This window comes from Doryrhamphus excisus, chromosome 10 (genome assembly GCF_030265055.1).
Source record: "Doryrhamphus excisus isolate RoL2022-K1 chromosome 10, RoL_Dexc_1.0, whole genome shotgun sequence".
NCBI classification, from domain to species: Eukaryota; Metazoa; Chordata; class Actinopteri; order Syngnathiformes; family Syngnathidae; genus Doryrhamphus; species Doryrhamphus excisus.
The window spans coordinates 16,793,820-16,808,400 of record NC_080475.1 but is presented as its reverse complement, the minus strand read 5'-3'; the positions used below and the strand labels follow the sequence as shown (position 1 = coordinate 16,808,400).

Below are 14,581 nucleotides of genomic sequence, written 5' to 3'. Positions count from 1 at the left end.
TTTTTAAAATGTTATTCCAGTATACATGTTTTGGGGCCACTTTCAAAGCCATGTTGAGGGATGCACACACATCCAACAGCTACTTTCTTTTTTTTTTATAACTTTCTGTGCATACTGAATACTTTTCCAAATGTTATGGACCCTTGGCAAGAAATCTGGCAAAATTATCATAAATATACATCAAGACTGTAACCCCAGAATAAGGTTGCCAACCCACTACAACAGTTGTGCTAGTGCTCCTTTTCACTCTCTGTCTTTCTCGCTCGCCTTCTCCGAATTATATGGAGCACAAAAAAGGTAAAAAAAAAAACAAAAAAAAGACAACATCCAGTTACTATTGTCAGCACTGTAGTATTTGAAGATAAATAAATCAATAGTTTGCTCTGTCTTTGTCAATTATCTACTTTTAAAAGTGGACAAGGGAGCCATAGTAGTAAGGCACAGTGGAGGAAGGGTTGAAGTACTCGTCCGGAAAGGAATTCTAGACCTACAGACTAAAGGGAATATAGCCACCCCGCTTTCCCTGTATGTTAATTTTTTTCCTTGGTGGATAAGCTTGATACCTAGAATTCCAAGTTCTGGAACCACAGTCCGTTTAGCCCTTGGGCAACACATTTTCCTCCAGCCTCAAAGTGGGAGTCCATCTTGACAGAAACATGTAAGTAATGCCCTCCAGTAATTCAACAAGCATTGCACATACAAGCCCTTGCTGGTGTCTTTCCAGGAGTTTTAGAAACATTATCATAAACCAGTTTTGTTACACTGTGGCCACATCCTCATCTGCAATCCCCAAGGTCATCCAATTGTAATGGAAATGTGCATTTATAATTGTTATCAATTGGGAAAATCCAATAAATACTTACCATAATGTAGGCATTACACATTCTTTTCAGTATTTAACCTATGCATAACCATTGTTCTAGTCATCTCTCTCAAAGTTCTGGTTAGCTGTACACTGCCCCCTTTCTTGCTGGCCCAATTCAAATAAAGCTGAAATATATTATAACATAACATAAGTTTCCTCTTGCAAACAGAGCATTTTCAAATCCATATTATTTGTATATTTTACATTATTTCTGTGGAAAAGGTCATCAGAGAACACAGCGATATATAAGATTTCCTTATTATTTATTTCTCATCATTTTGCCTTGCTCCGGTACTTTCCTTCCTTGGCACATTTGTTTTCCGCCATCTTTGTAGAAATGTCATCCATCCTTAGTATATTGATACAGCACAGAGTCTCAGAGTAGTCCACAATATGGTAGCAGATATGAGCCGAGCATAAGGTCACAGGATATTTTCAAGGTGAAAGCAATGCTTAGGCGGCTCAGAGGAGGGAACAAAAGAAGGATAGCCTCCAGGGATCTGTATCGAATTTGCTGAGAGTTGTTACAATCACTCGGCCTGATGGAACTTGCTCCAAGAGTTATGATTCTCAGGAATGTCGTCAGTGTTAAACTCCAAAGTTCTTTCCTTGACTGAGTGTACCTGTGTAAGCAAGTGTGCCAAACAGAGAATGATGGGGCTGAAGACAAGGAAAGGATGTGCTCCCTGAAGAAAACAGCAGGAGAATCGGAAGTGTCCAACTGTCAGCCGGGCCCTGGGACTCTGTGAAGACTCCTGTTTGGTCCAAGGCGAGGGGAGCTTGGATGGGAAGACAGAAAATCAAATCAGCACCCAAAGTTCACTTCAATGCTCAATCACTGCAAAAATCACTTTTAACATTGAAAAATTCATTCACAAATGACGGTATTTTCAGCCACACTCAACCCTTAAAGTATACATTATATGCACCTTTTTATGTCCTGCTTCAAGAAGGAGTCGAACACGACTGGTAATGCTTCCACATCATATTTCTATAGCTTCTTTAAGTATCGTTCTTGACCACAGCTGGTATTTATGTTGCAATAAATCACGCGTGTCGATGCACGTGAGCACTAAAGCAACATTCCTCCTTGAGTACATCAAAGGTGAGCTCTGTTGGCAGACCTTTCATCCATATTTAGTTTAGACACACTTGAATATTTTGGACTTTCAATGGATGAGTGCAAAGTTTACATTCCATCTTGGGATTTGGGGGGAATTTTTTTCAGTTTGGACTGTGAGATTGTGGTTTCATTGTAACCTAAGTGTGAGTAAACCATACTTGATATTGCGTAAGGTTACTAAATACAACCCATGGTTGCATTCAATTGTCTTTTACAAATGACTCCATGACTAGCCAGTAGATGACTTAATAGCGAGCTGAGAAAGTGAAAAGAAAATGAGACTGACCTTGGCTGACAAAATTGATGGCACTCTGGGTCTGCATCAAGGGAAGCACAAACGCAACGCTGAGTGTTTGTCTGCTCATGCTCACTTGGCTGTCCAGTAACGGCACGTCGGAGTCGTTGAGCTCCTTGGTAGCTTGACATTCCATAGGGAACCGTGCGTCTGGAGGTTTGCACAAACAAAAAGTCACTTTGGTGAATGTGCCAAAACAAATACACAAATATTCTAAGACATGATAAATGAACCACATATGATAGCGACTGTATTAGCTGTGCATCAGGTATGCGTCAGTGCGTGTATGCTAAAATATGCCTGATGGAATTCAGATATAGGAAAACAAAAGCAGGACCCAAATCTATGTGTATATGAAAGCTGAATTAAATTCAACCCAAGGTTAACCATACTTAAGTTAACCATAACTTAATTTCCCCAACATGGAGGCAATTTATGCAAAATCTATTTAGTGTTTCTAACGTCCATTTAGATAAAACACATGTTCTGCTACATAAATGTTTCCCCCACCTGCAGTGAATTCACAACACATGACTCCATGTCAGACCACATCATGTGGGGCTCATGAATGTAAAATACAGGAAGCACACTGAGATGGAAGGCCCATTTTAGCATTTATTAGCATTCACCACATGATATATGGCCGTCCACCCCCATTTGTTTTTCCACTGAAATATATTCAATCCATCCTACCCTAGCTGACTTCAGGCGAGGACTGGTGGCCAGCCAATGGCAGGGCACATAACAACCAACTGTCCCCACTCACATTCATACCTATGGACCATTTGTCGCTAATCAACCTAACATGCATTTTTGGAATGGGGGAGGAAAGCGGAGTACCCGGAGAAAACCCATGAAAAGATGTTTGCCTCATTCCTGATTTCTTTTTGTTTTTTGACGTATTTGTCACATTTAAATGTTTCGGATCATCAAACAAATTTAAATATTAGTCAATGACAACACAACTGAACACAAAATAAATCATTTTAAGTGAAACTTTTTATTATTAAAGGAGAAAAATCCAAGCCAAATGGCCCTGTGTTAAAACGTGATTGCCCTAACCAGCATCCACCTTGGCGTGCTTCCGTCCAATAAAAGTGAATTGAGTTTTTAACACTCTCTCTCAATCACACACATGCTTTAACTATCAGAGTCGTTTGACTGTCGATATTGTCAGCAGCCTTTTTTCAAGTAATTCACAGACATGTTGGCAGGTACTACGAGGTAGCAGAGCTACACTTGGTTCTTTCCTGTCTGCCGTGCATCTGTGTGGAGGACAGCATCCGCTTCAGATTAGCTCTGCCACTCACGCGTGCAGTGACTCGCACAATGAAATGGTGAAATAACAGTGTAAGGAGAGACACAACCGCATCTGAAGTTGAACTTTTGGAAGATGTGTGCGCCCCATTACATCTGGCGTGAAAGTAACGCCGCATTTCAGAAAAAGAACATCATACCAACAGTAAAATATGGTGGTGGTAGTGTGGTGGTCTGGGGCTGTTTTCTGCTGTCTACCAAAGGATCCCGAAGGAGAATGTCTGGCTCTCTGTTTGTGACCTGAAGATGAAACAAACTTGGGCTGTGGACAATGATCCAAAACACACCAGCAAGTCCACCTCTGAATGGCTGAAGAGAAACAAACTGAAGTCTTTAGAGTGGCCTCGTCTACATTTTGACCTGAATCCTATTGCGATGCCATGGCATGACCTTCAAAAGTCGGTTCATGCTCCAAAACCCTCCAGAATTTCTCCACAGTGATGCAAGAGACTCACTGTAATAATAGATAATGAGCTTGATTGCAGTTGATGGCCCAATGAGTGATTAGGTTTCACACAGGGCCATGTAGGTTTGGATCCTCCCATAATTTCGTGTTCAGTTGTGTTGTAAATATTGACATTTGTTTGCTGAGCTGAAAGATTTAAGTGTGACAAACGTGCAAAAACACTTTTTCACATTCCACATAGAGAAAAACTGAAGGATGCCATTTTGGTTGGTTGCTTGACTATTAAGCACAATAAAACATTTACAGTGTGGGTCCGGATAATGCCAAACAGTTTTATTATTTAAAGGAAAAAACAGCCTACATCGCAATATTTTGATGAGGGACATTCTATTTCAATGTCATGGACCAACTAAAATCATCTGTGTGCCCCCAGTGCCCCCCAGGCCAGACTTTGGACAACCCTATATAAGATATACAGTCTTAGGTATTGGTTATTTCACTTTGCCCGCCGTATGTCACCCCCAGAATAAATCCAAATTGCATTTTGTAGCGTATTTTGACCCAAATACTACTTCATTCTCATGAGATCAGGCTGTCCAAATAGCACAAAGCCCATGAGCTTGTGGAAGAGGTGTTTCTCACGTTACAAGGTAAAGTGTTGAACATAGCGCCATTCCGCCCACCCCCGCCACCCATACCGCTTTCACCCCTCTGTCTCTCTCTTTTTCTTTCTCTCCCAGTGTTTACAAATCCTGTGTGGAATTTTAACTGGCTAGACAAAAACACACAATGGCAAAACAAAATAAAACCACTAATGCTAGATGGAAATGTTTCGGAGGAAAAAGGCCTCCACATCTGCACGGCTGTTTTTTGGAACCAAAGGTGGTTTATTGTTCTTCTCTGGCAGGTATACTACAATTCATCGGTTAGAGAGGAGTCAAGAGGTAAAGAATCCGGAACTGCTGCCTTGCCTGTAGGCACTACACAGCATACTGAGGGAGATAGTCATCCTTACCAGTCATAATTTATAATCAATACAATGTGAGGAAAGGTTGACAGTGGCTGTCAAAATTTCCACGGAGCTCTTAACCTCGACCACTTCAGGCTGAACAGGCTGAGCAGGTATTTGGTCAAAAGCCTATTACTCTCAGTCCAATCAGGTTGATGCTTTCTTGTAACAACAGGATCAGATTTACAAGACTGGCATACTGAGAGGACATCTGCACATCAGCAGTTGATATAAGACAGTGATCGAAACTAATTTGAATGGTCTCATCGTATTTTCAACGATTTTATAGTATCAGAGTTCCCACATCGGTGAATTCGACATGTGTCGCCTTGATGCTGGCATTTAGACAATATAATATGTATTATTAATAGGGATGTACAATATCTCCACCTCGCAAGCACGTCTCCTTAAAAAAACACTCATGCGAGGTCCATTCACAGACACTCCAGAAAGCATAACATCTTTGCTATGGCGGTCAAGATGGGGATAGTCTAGATGTTTTCTGGAAAAATCGAGATGAGCCTTCATGTTCTTTTGTTCAGGAGTGGTATCCTCCATGTCTCTTGTTGTCATGGTGATGTAATCTTTAAATATTCATCCAAATCCTCTGTATCTTTGGCAGCAAGCACTATGGCCTCTTCTGGTTCTCCATTTAGCTTGATTTGAATTTGCAGTTGGCGCTCCAAGTGCCTTGAGTCTTTCGCTGCTATCTCAAGTTTCATGTTTTCTTGGCGATGTCAGCATTGCGTTTTGTCAGATGCTCATTCATATGGACATTTGCACATTTCAGCTTCTTTCCCGGTTTCAGCAGTGCAAGTTTTGTACTTAATGATGATGACAGCTGTGGTGTTGATTTTACCATACAGTGGAATGCGTGCACCGATGGTGTCAATATCTAGCTCCACTTCCTGTCCACCGGCAATTGTGTACTTCAGCAGTTAGAAGGTTAGCTTGGCTTGCTAGTGGCTGTTGGCACTTGTAACTTCAATGAGTCCATTGAGACAATGAGACCTCTCGCCGGCCCGATTTCAAGTTGAGGGTGTCAACAGGCTATTGTGATCTCGTGATCCCAAATTGTGGTCAGGAAAGGGACAAAATAGTTAAAACCTCCAGCAGCGACAGAAGAGGGGCACTTTTTCCCAACACAGATCTCGGCCATAACAGATCTGTTTTCCACTCGCTTGAATACTATCTGGCGTGAGGGACAAACTTGTCTATAGAGGGAGAACAGGAAGTGACGTTGGCGGTTTTGAGTTTTTGCTTGGCATGGGTTACGGGTGGTAACAATAGCCCAAGTTACGAATTATTGTGCCTGTTTTGAGATAATCAATACCTGCAATAAAAGCCTGCTGTTCTGGTGATCTAGACTGGTGCTTGTCTCAGCAAACACTACAGTAACATACTGACCCCTGATGCCAGTGTGGAATTCTACATATCATCATGATGTTCCTTAATAGTATAACTTGTTAAGCATGTCTGAAGCAAATAAACCAAACAAATGTTATTAAAATAACTGCCACCTTTTAGAATTAATAATAAAACACAAATAAAACACCCAAAAATAACCCACAAAGTCAGGAATGTTGCAACAATGCAGCGTATGGTTTTGACGTGATGGTGCATGTAAAGCGGTAAAGCTTGGGTCAGTGCAGCACGGCGTGTTTAATGGCCTAAAATGCGGGCGGTTAACCGCATTATATTGAAAATCATGTGGTTCTTCGTCCTGTGGTAAAGTGTTGAGAGGGAAATATGTTTGAAACCTGCAGTACAATACATTTTAAAGCAATAAGGGGACTCTTGGGAAGTGACCCAAGGTAATAAAAATAAAGAAAAACAGAATCTGCGGCCAGCGGTTTGAAAGCTTTACTTAAAGAGGAATAAATAATTTCTGATCACAGGGCTGCATTTCCAAAGGCACACTCTGTCTTCACATGAATATGGAATTTTATGTCAATATCCAGCAAAAGCAGTTCAAATATGTCAATTTGTCCTGACTTGCTAGACGGTAAGAAGTTGTGCTGTTTAGCAGAATACCCTACAGCAGTCTTGGCAAATGAAAACAGAGCACAAAAAACCTTCTTAATTCTGTCTTGCTGAAAAAGGTTACAGAACGTGGATGAGAAGCAGGAACAAGCATGGTGATAAGGTGGTCTTACTGGTCAAGGGGTAAATAATAACAGTGGTTCCTTGGGTCCAGCATTAGCCGACAGGCAGATTGATGCTTGTAATCAGTTGGAATCAGCCTCTGCCAAAAGGGATGTTGTGTTTCAAATACACTTCCTTAGATTTTGGTGTATATCTATCTGTATAATCTTTGTCTCGTGGTTCTCAGTGTAACTCCATGTAACTTGTGGGGTATCCCTGCATGGGTCCCAGACATAGCCAAGAGTACCATGTATGTTCTATTTGGTATGTCCTTTTCCAAATTCCATAAACACCCTGTCCACTTGGCAGGATGTCCCCATATGATTTCATGGTAAGTCACTGCCCTCGTGTGACTAAATAGTGATGTATCATACTGACTCTATTTTTTCATAGAATAAAAGATTCAATAATCCATCCATACTGATTGACAGACTGCTTCCGCTATCCAACAATCCCGTTCAACCTAGTATGATAGCAGCCTGATTAAACAACAACAATTTAACCAATTTGCATCCCAGAAGTACCTTATAGCATGCTTGTCAGTCAAGGTGCAACTCCCTGACATCCTTTATCTGTGCTCGGAAGGGGGTTGGCGGGGGGGGGGGGGGGGGGGGTGCATGATGTTCAACTGTAGCGATGACTATACACATGATTTCCTTATTTCCGAAGGGGCCAACTGGCCAACATTTATCTGTCCATTTCTTTAACAACTTCTTTTACACTAGAAATGAATAATTGCTTGTCCTTAGACTGTATCCCTTTGAAGAACCCAAACAACATGGCGTGTTTTTACACCATCGGTTAGGTCAACTCTGCAATTTTAGGAATAAGAAAAAGTCGGTTCTTAAGTACACCTCCATGTCTCTGAAACAAGGGAAACTAAAGTTGTCAGAGTGATTGATCGAGCATTGTCAAAAGGAAAATGAAGAATTGGCTGACTACCCATCAGCCTCAGTTCGCTTTAAGCTTTGTGCTCTTTTACTCTCTTTGGGTTTTTTTTTCCTCCTGGCAAGCTCCACACCACCGACCCATAAAATTGTAATATCTGGAAAGCTTGGGAATTTGTCTGTTCGTACCTGCTGCTTATTGAGATGTTTGGAACAGTTCTACCAACATTGTAGATTGTCCCAAGTCTTATTAGCCATGTTGCATCTTATCCATGTGTTACACCCTGAAACCTCTCGAGAGGAGGGTTCATTCCTAGCAGCTATGAGAAAATAAGGACAATAAAGAAAGAAAGTGGTGTAAAGGTGAGTGCGTTTCCAGCAGTAACTGCCCCTGCCTCTGGTTTCTGGACTTTCTGGTCTGGCACCTGATGGTTGCAGCATCACTGACTGGCCTGTTTAGCTCAAATGTTTGCCTGGCAGGCACAGCAGCGAGTTGTGGGGCACAAAGTCAGTTGCGCAAATCAAATTTTTGGCGCGTTAAATTGCGCTTCCAAATCCCCACTGACAAAGCAGAGAGCATTTTTGGGCCAGTGTTGTAAAAGTGTATGAGTAAGTTCACAAATATCTCACATCTGATTGCAGGAAGCAGTTGGTGTTTTGCTCGAGGGCATGCGAGGAAGCTGAGTGACTCCAGCAACCCGTCTCAATACTCGTATTTCAGTCTACTGCTAATTTTGATCCTTCCAGCCCCTGCAAGTTGTAAGACACTGAGCTATACATCTGGTTTTATGGTTCAATTCCGCTTGTGTAGAACACACCGCCTGTGTTCTACCCTTGCTAATGCTCTTTTAAGCCTTTATTAAAAAGACGCCTCAAACACCACTGGTTCACCAAAGCATACAAGACAATATTATACTCCCTATACATATACAGTATATAACTGAAATATTTTTCAGTATCCTTAGGTCCTGTGAAAAGTGCCAAGTTCGAAGTATTCTTTTTTTGAGTCACTTGGACTCAAAGTCTGGCCAGGGTATGAGTCAATGCATCTACTTTGTACTTAGTCAGTATAAGAATAAGCATACGTCAGTATGTCTGTCAGTTGTTAAGGCTGTCAGCAGAAAGCAAGTGTACCAAGTATCAGTAGCAGCTACATATAGGCCAGGTATTACATAAAGTTGTTCACATGTCAGTACAAGCAAATACTTTTCAGGGCAGAGGGCTACCGTATTTCAAAAAGCATCAAGTAAGAGATATAAAGAAGGCATGTCTTACTCAGGCGTATTGATCCAGATGATGTCCAAATGGCAGTAATAAATGCACTCTTTGTCCTTGTAGGAATAGCAGGTGCAGCGTTTAGATCTAGACTTTGGTTCCGACGCTTCAGACTTCCTTAGAGCCGCTGTGGCCTCCGTGCTGTGGCCTGAGACAGCTCCGGGACTGACCCAAGCCTCACATCTCAACACACCTTTCATTGCACAGGAAACATTTTATTAGGGCTAGAAAATTGGGAGGAGAGAAAAATGAAATTGTTTGAAAAGTTTGTAGCGGTGCTCGTGTGACTAACCTTGTAAGAGAATCAATGCAAGGATTTTGTAAAACATGATTCTCGCCTGCATGGGAAATATCCTTGTTGTGTTAAATATTCCCAAATGGAGAGCCTGTGGAGAATGCGGTGATAGTAATCCAACACGTAAAGATAGTAAAAATCCACAGATGTCCATGTGCAGGCATAAAGAAAGAGTTATTCCACTACTCCATTCATATTTGTGCCCTCATGCCAAGGTCCCTCATGTAATGCTGGAGATAACACTAAAAGTCCCTCTGCGGGTGCTCCTCGTGCTGCAGGCTCTCAGCAAAGCACTATGTGGAGTAAAGAGCGACGCTCTAGCCCGCCCTCTAAAACCTCAAATTACAGATAGATGGGTTTTGGGGAGGCTTGGGTACACCCCCACGCCCCCCCCCCCCCTTCTCGTCCCACCCCCTCCGTCAAATATGTGTGAGACAGACTGCTCTATTTGAGCTGCCGCTGTTGATGTATTAATGGCATGGCAAAGATAGTTACTTTTTTTTTGGGGGGGGGGGGGTACTGTCTATAATGACAGCATACTGTGGCTTGAGCCCTGTAATATTCTATGATGCTACAAATTAGGTGTGTAATGAGGGGACTCGTGAGGTTCAATAGGTGCACCGGTTACAATATAGAAAACCGGCTGAAGCAATAGTATGTAACCTTTAAGTGTTGTGCTGTACTACGTTATATAAGAACAGGCGTCCTGGAAAAGATCCAGCCTGCCTGCAGGCAAAGGTGAAGTGTTGCCTGAGAGTGTTTTCAGTTCCTTGATGATGAGCAGGTACAGTTTATACATATGTGGTTTTTAATAGTATTTTGGCAACATTTATTTTGTATCATTTCATTGATGTTAGTACAGTACAATTAGACATTGAAGCAGTGATAAGTGTACTCGCCCAAATCTTTGATGACATCCAAAACTGATTTTGCGGTGTACATTCCGTTATTCTTATTATTGTTATTATTATTAGTAGTACTGAGCAGCATGAAAGAGATGCACAACCCAAACCACCCAAGCCTATTGCATAAGAACCCCAGCCTGGGGCTGTCTACATGCTCATTTGAGGTGTTTGTGCGTGTTGAGTTTGTGGATGCCCTCTGCTGTTCATGATTTGTATTGTTGGACATGTGTCAAAAGACGGGGGATGAAGTCTACAGGCAAGGATTGTACAGGTCGTTGGTCATATGGTTAGGAGAAAGTTCAGGAGTGGTGCAAGATGCTAGCACACGAAAAATGATGAAAAGACGAATTCAATACATTTATGGTCAGAAGGCACACACAGTCTTTGTATTTTCATTTTTTGTTTGAATGTTTAGTCTGAGGGCGGCACGGCGGTCTAGTGGTTAGCGCGCAGACCTCACAGCTAGGAGACCAGGGTTCAATTCCACCCTCGGCCATCTCTGTGTGGAGTTTGCATGTTCTCCCCGTGCATGCGTGGGTTTTCTCCGGGTACTCCGGTTTCCTCCCACATTCCAAAAACATGCTAGGTTAATTGGCGTCTCCAAATTGTCCATAGGTATGAATGTGAGTGTGAATGGTTGTTTGTCTATATGTGCCCTGTGATTGACTGGCGACCAGTCCAGGGCGTACCCCGCCTCTCGCCCGGAGACAGTTGGGATAGGCTCCAGCACCCCCGCGACCCTCGTGAGGAAAAAGCGATAGAAAATGAATGAATGAATGTTTAGACTGACTGCCATTTCGTTAGTATATTGTATTATATTGCTATATTGCTATTGCTTGAAGGGCTTATTCATGTGTAACTACTTCCTTACCAAGTGTTGGTCATCATATCGAGACAAAACTCCTAACTATTTATACTGTATAGAACAAGGCCTGTGCCATTTTACTAAAAATAATGGCGCACCCCGAAATAAAGTTATCCAAATAACCCAGTTCTTGGCAACCCCCGAAGACCACATGGCTCCTGCTACCAAGAATGCCATACCTTTCAGTGTCTCAAGTCCCTCGGGAGTTAATGGCAGCCTGGTGGTTTTCGTGGTGGGGCATTCCTTTCCCCAAACTCATTGTGCCTCAGATAGCAACAGCAAGTTCCTTCACAAACAAAGAATCTCTGCTGTGCTTCTGGATCCTGGAGAAGGCCTCCCTACGAACTCGGATGTCGCCTCCCAAGTGAACCCGATAAGGAACCAAACCAAAATAACCAAGATTTGATTGTAGTACTTTGTACGTATGCATACAAAGTCAGTCTTGTGTCGTGGTATATACTATATACTATATGTTTAGTTGTTTTGTGGCTATGCTATGTATTCATTCATTCTACTATTCATTCTACCGCTTATCCTCACGAGGGTTGCGGGGGTGCTGGAGCCTATCCCAGCTGTCTTCGGGCGAGAGGCGGGGTACACCCTGGACTGGTGGCCAGCCAATCACAGGGCACATATAGACAAACAACCATTCACACTCACATTCATACCTATGGACAATTTGGAGTCGCCAATTAACCTAGCATGTTTTTGGAATGGGGGAGGAAGCCAAAGTCAGAGAGTAGGATTGAACTCGGGTCTCCGAGCTGTGAGGTCTGCGCGCTAACCACTCGCCCGCCGTGGCTATGCTATGTATACATACTGTATATTGTATTGTACTGTATAAATATTTTACTTCCCCTCTTTTTGAAGAGGCTTGACACCCCTGGTCGAGGGAGCATAATTTTAACATACAGCTACGCCTTATGACATTATCACAATTTCACTTCAATCATTTTGGCAAACACAATTCTGGGTAGCGGTTTACAAAAAGGTACACAAAATGACAGTATTTATCCCTGTCTCCTCCTTGTTGGTCTTTTTGCTCCAGATCCCTTGTTCCTGGCTGGAGGCGGAGCTGCTGGGCGCACCTGAGGTTGATTACCTTTGCCAGGTACTTAAGCTGACTGCAGACAGCTGGGGAAACCACATTGTTTTCTTCGTTACGCTATGCCGCACATGTTGCTGCCTCTGGTCCTCGTTTCTCTGTGTTGTATGTGCATTCAGCAGTACTTGCCTCCAGCAGTCCGGCAAAAAGGGCACTTCCTCTTTAAGTAACCTCGACAAGTAGCAGCGTTCTACCATGGTAAAATGCCCAACATAATAATCACACAACAAACTGAAGAGTATAAAAACAATGCCTATCGCTGATGTGAGAGGCACCATATGACATTTCCTCTCCGGGGGGGCACATTGGGTCTGCGCTGGCTGTGAGAAACATGTCTGATGAGTTTCATAAAATATTTTATGGGAAAATATTTAGATTTTGCAAAGTCTGGGCATTTAGGCACTTATCCCTGAAAATCTTTGCAGGTAGGGAGCCCAGAAACAATAAACGGGTGGTATTAACATTGCAGGAGCTGCTGGTTTAAGCCTGTTGAAATGAATATGATCAAGGCAGAGTTACAGAGGTTACTCTGGATGCTAGTGTAGCCTCTCTCGGTGTCACGAAAGACAAGACGAATGAGATTAACATTTTTAAGGAAAGTCCAATAACAAAATATAACATTATTTTTAAGGAAAGTCCAATGACAAAATATATGACTGGACAAAATTATTAATTTAACTAAGTCACAAAATGATACAGGTTCATTTTGAATTGTTTATTGTCCCCCAAATGTTTAATAAACAATATTATTGTCAGTGCTTGTTTGGCGAATCATGAGGTTTTGAAAAGTGGACTGACTGTTTAACCCACGGCATTCACATGAAATTTGTGTTCCTGCCTTGGGGATGCGAATGGGAACTTCTGGTGGAAAACCAAAACCGATTTTGGACTATTTTGTGCTAGGTAAGTCACGTTACTTAGACCTCATCATATCCCTATATCAGCTTACAACAATCTGTTTTGCATTCAGATACTAATGGATACTGTTCATCTTGTGGGAACTGTCAGAAATACCAAAGTCCTTGGCATGTATACATTTTGTACGGTTGAGCAATACCTATTGCTGAGCGGTTCTGCCAATTTTCTTGACTACTGTGACCACTTTGGGAAAGTAGCCAAACCCTAAATGGAATTAGCTTTCAGAGCTAAACCTTGGCCTGTTGTGTTTATTTATGTCAGAGTGGAAAGTGAACTTGATTAATCAGGTCCTGGTGGGTGGCTGGGGCAAAAAAGCACCAGTTTTCATTTATTTAGCTTTTCACAGGAATCTGACCAAGTTGTAAACGCTCTTGACAAGGAGGTGTTTAAAACAATAAATGGAGCTGTTCTGTACATGGATATGGAGACATTATGCTGCCATATCATTGAGAAAGCGAAGCATCCCGACCCACAGAGGTTACATGAGTCAAACACAATGCTTGTAGCAACTAATTGCAGGAAGAATGAAAGGAATAGTCCGCTTTCTGTCACCAAGACATCAACAGGTTGGATGGAGTCCATAGATCAATCAATCAACTGTGTTATTGCAACTTTTATGCTCTTTATTTTGGTCAAATATTAAATTTTTTGCATTCGGCAACAGAACCTCCTGTCCTGTCAGGAAAATGCGCCTCCCGTTTGCCAGAAGCGGGATAAAGACCACTCTGTTTTCTTTCATAATGCTCCTGTCACACTAAATCACTGTGTGCAGTCTCTTCCCCGAGGCACGTCTTGTCATCTTAGAGCTCACTTGAAAAATAATTGTTTTTTAAACGGGGGTTGCCGTGACCTTAACCGATTTGGTGTACATTTTTTATCAGAGAATCAAGTAAGGCTGAAAGTTGCTACCCGTGTATTGTTGTACAGACAGAGATTTATCATTACATTTATTACATCCATTACATTCCAGATGTTTTCCCAAAATATGACATTTGTCCTTTAGGAATTGCAACATTTGTTTGGACTTTGGAGTTGACCGAATTCTGAGTGTCCTTCCTGGAGATGTTTTGCCTTTAATCGCTGCTTGTGTGTGATTCTGCCGCCTTCGAGCAGTGAAAAATGTAAAATATGCTTGACATCACGCCACTGAAAACGTGAGGTGTTCTGTATG

At 42.1% G+C, this 14,581-nt stretch overlaps 1 protein-coding gene across 2 annotated transcripts; it reads right to left on the bottom strand.

Annotated features, from left to right (window-relative positions):
- On the bottom strand, nucleotides 1-12,595 carry edn3b (endothelin 3b). 2 transcript variants are annotated; one of them, XM_058084765.1, is made up of 5 exons: nucleotides 12,490-12,595; nucleotides 9,615-9,708; nucleotides 9,323-9,515; nucleotides 2,275-2,433; nucleotides 1-1,644 (listed from the first exon to the last, which is right to left on the bottom strand). In XM_058084765.1, exons 2-5 carry the CDS (start codon nucleotides 9,664-9,666, stop codon nucleotides 1,590-1,592), a joined length of 459 nt encoding a protein of 152 aa, XP_057940748.1. In that variant the 5' UTR covers nucleotides 9,667-9,708; nucleotides 12,490-12,595; the 3' UTR covers nucleotides 1-1,589. The 2 variants fall into 2 exon arrangements, with proteins under 2 accessions (XP_057940748.1, XP_057940747.1); XM_058084764.1 differs by lacking the exon at nucleotides 12,490-12,595 and having other exon boundaries at nucleotides 9,615-9,894.
- Nucleotides 12,596-14,581: the final 1,986 nt, after the last annotated feature.

Bases quoted from the DNA above. Each gene is read 5' to 3' on its own strand.
- edn3b (XM_058084764.1), bottom strand. From the start codon at position 9,771: ATGGACATCTGTGGATTTTTACTATCTTTACGTGTTGGATTACTATCA. The intron at 9,516-9,614 runs GTTAGTCACACG...GTGCAATGAAAG, and splicing joins TGCATTGATTCTCTTACAAG to GTGTGTTGAGATGTGAGGCT. The intron at 1,645-2,274 runs GTCAGTCTCATT...TTCCCATCCAAG, and splicing joins CATCAATTTTGTCAGCCAAG to CTCCCCTCGCCTTGGACCAA.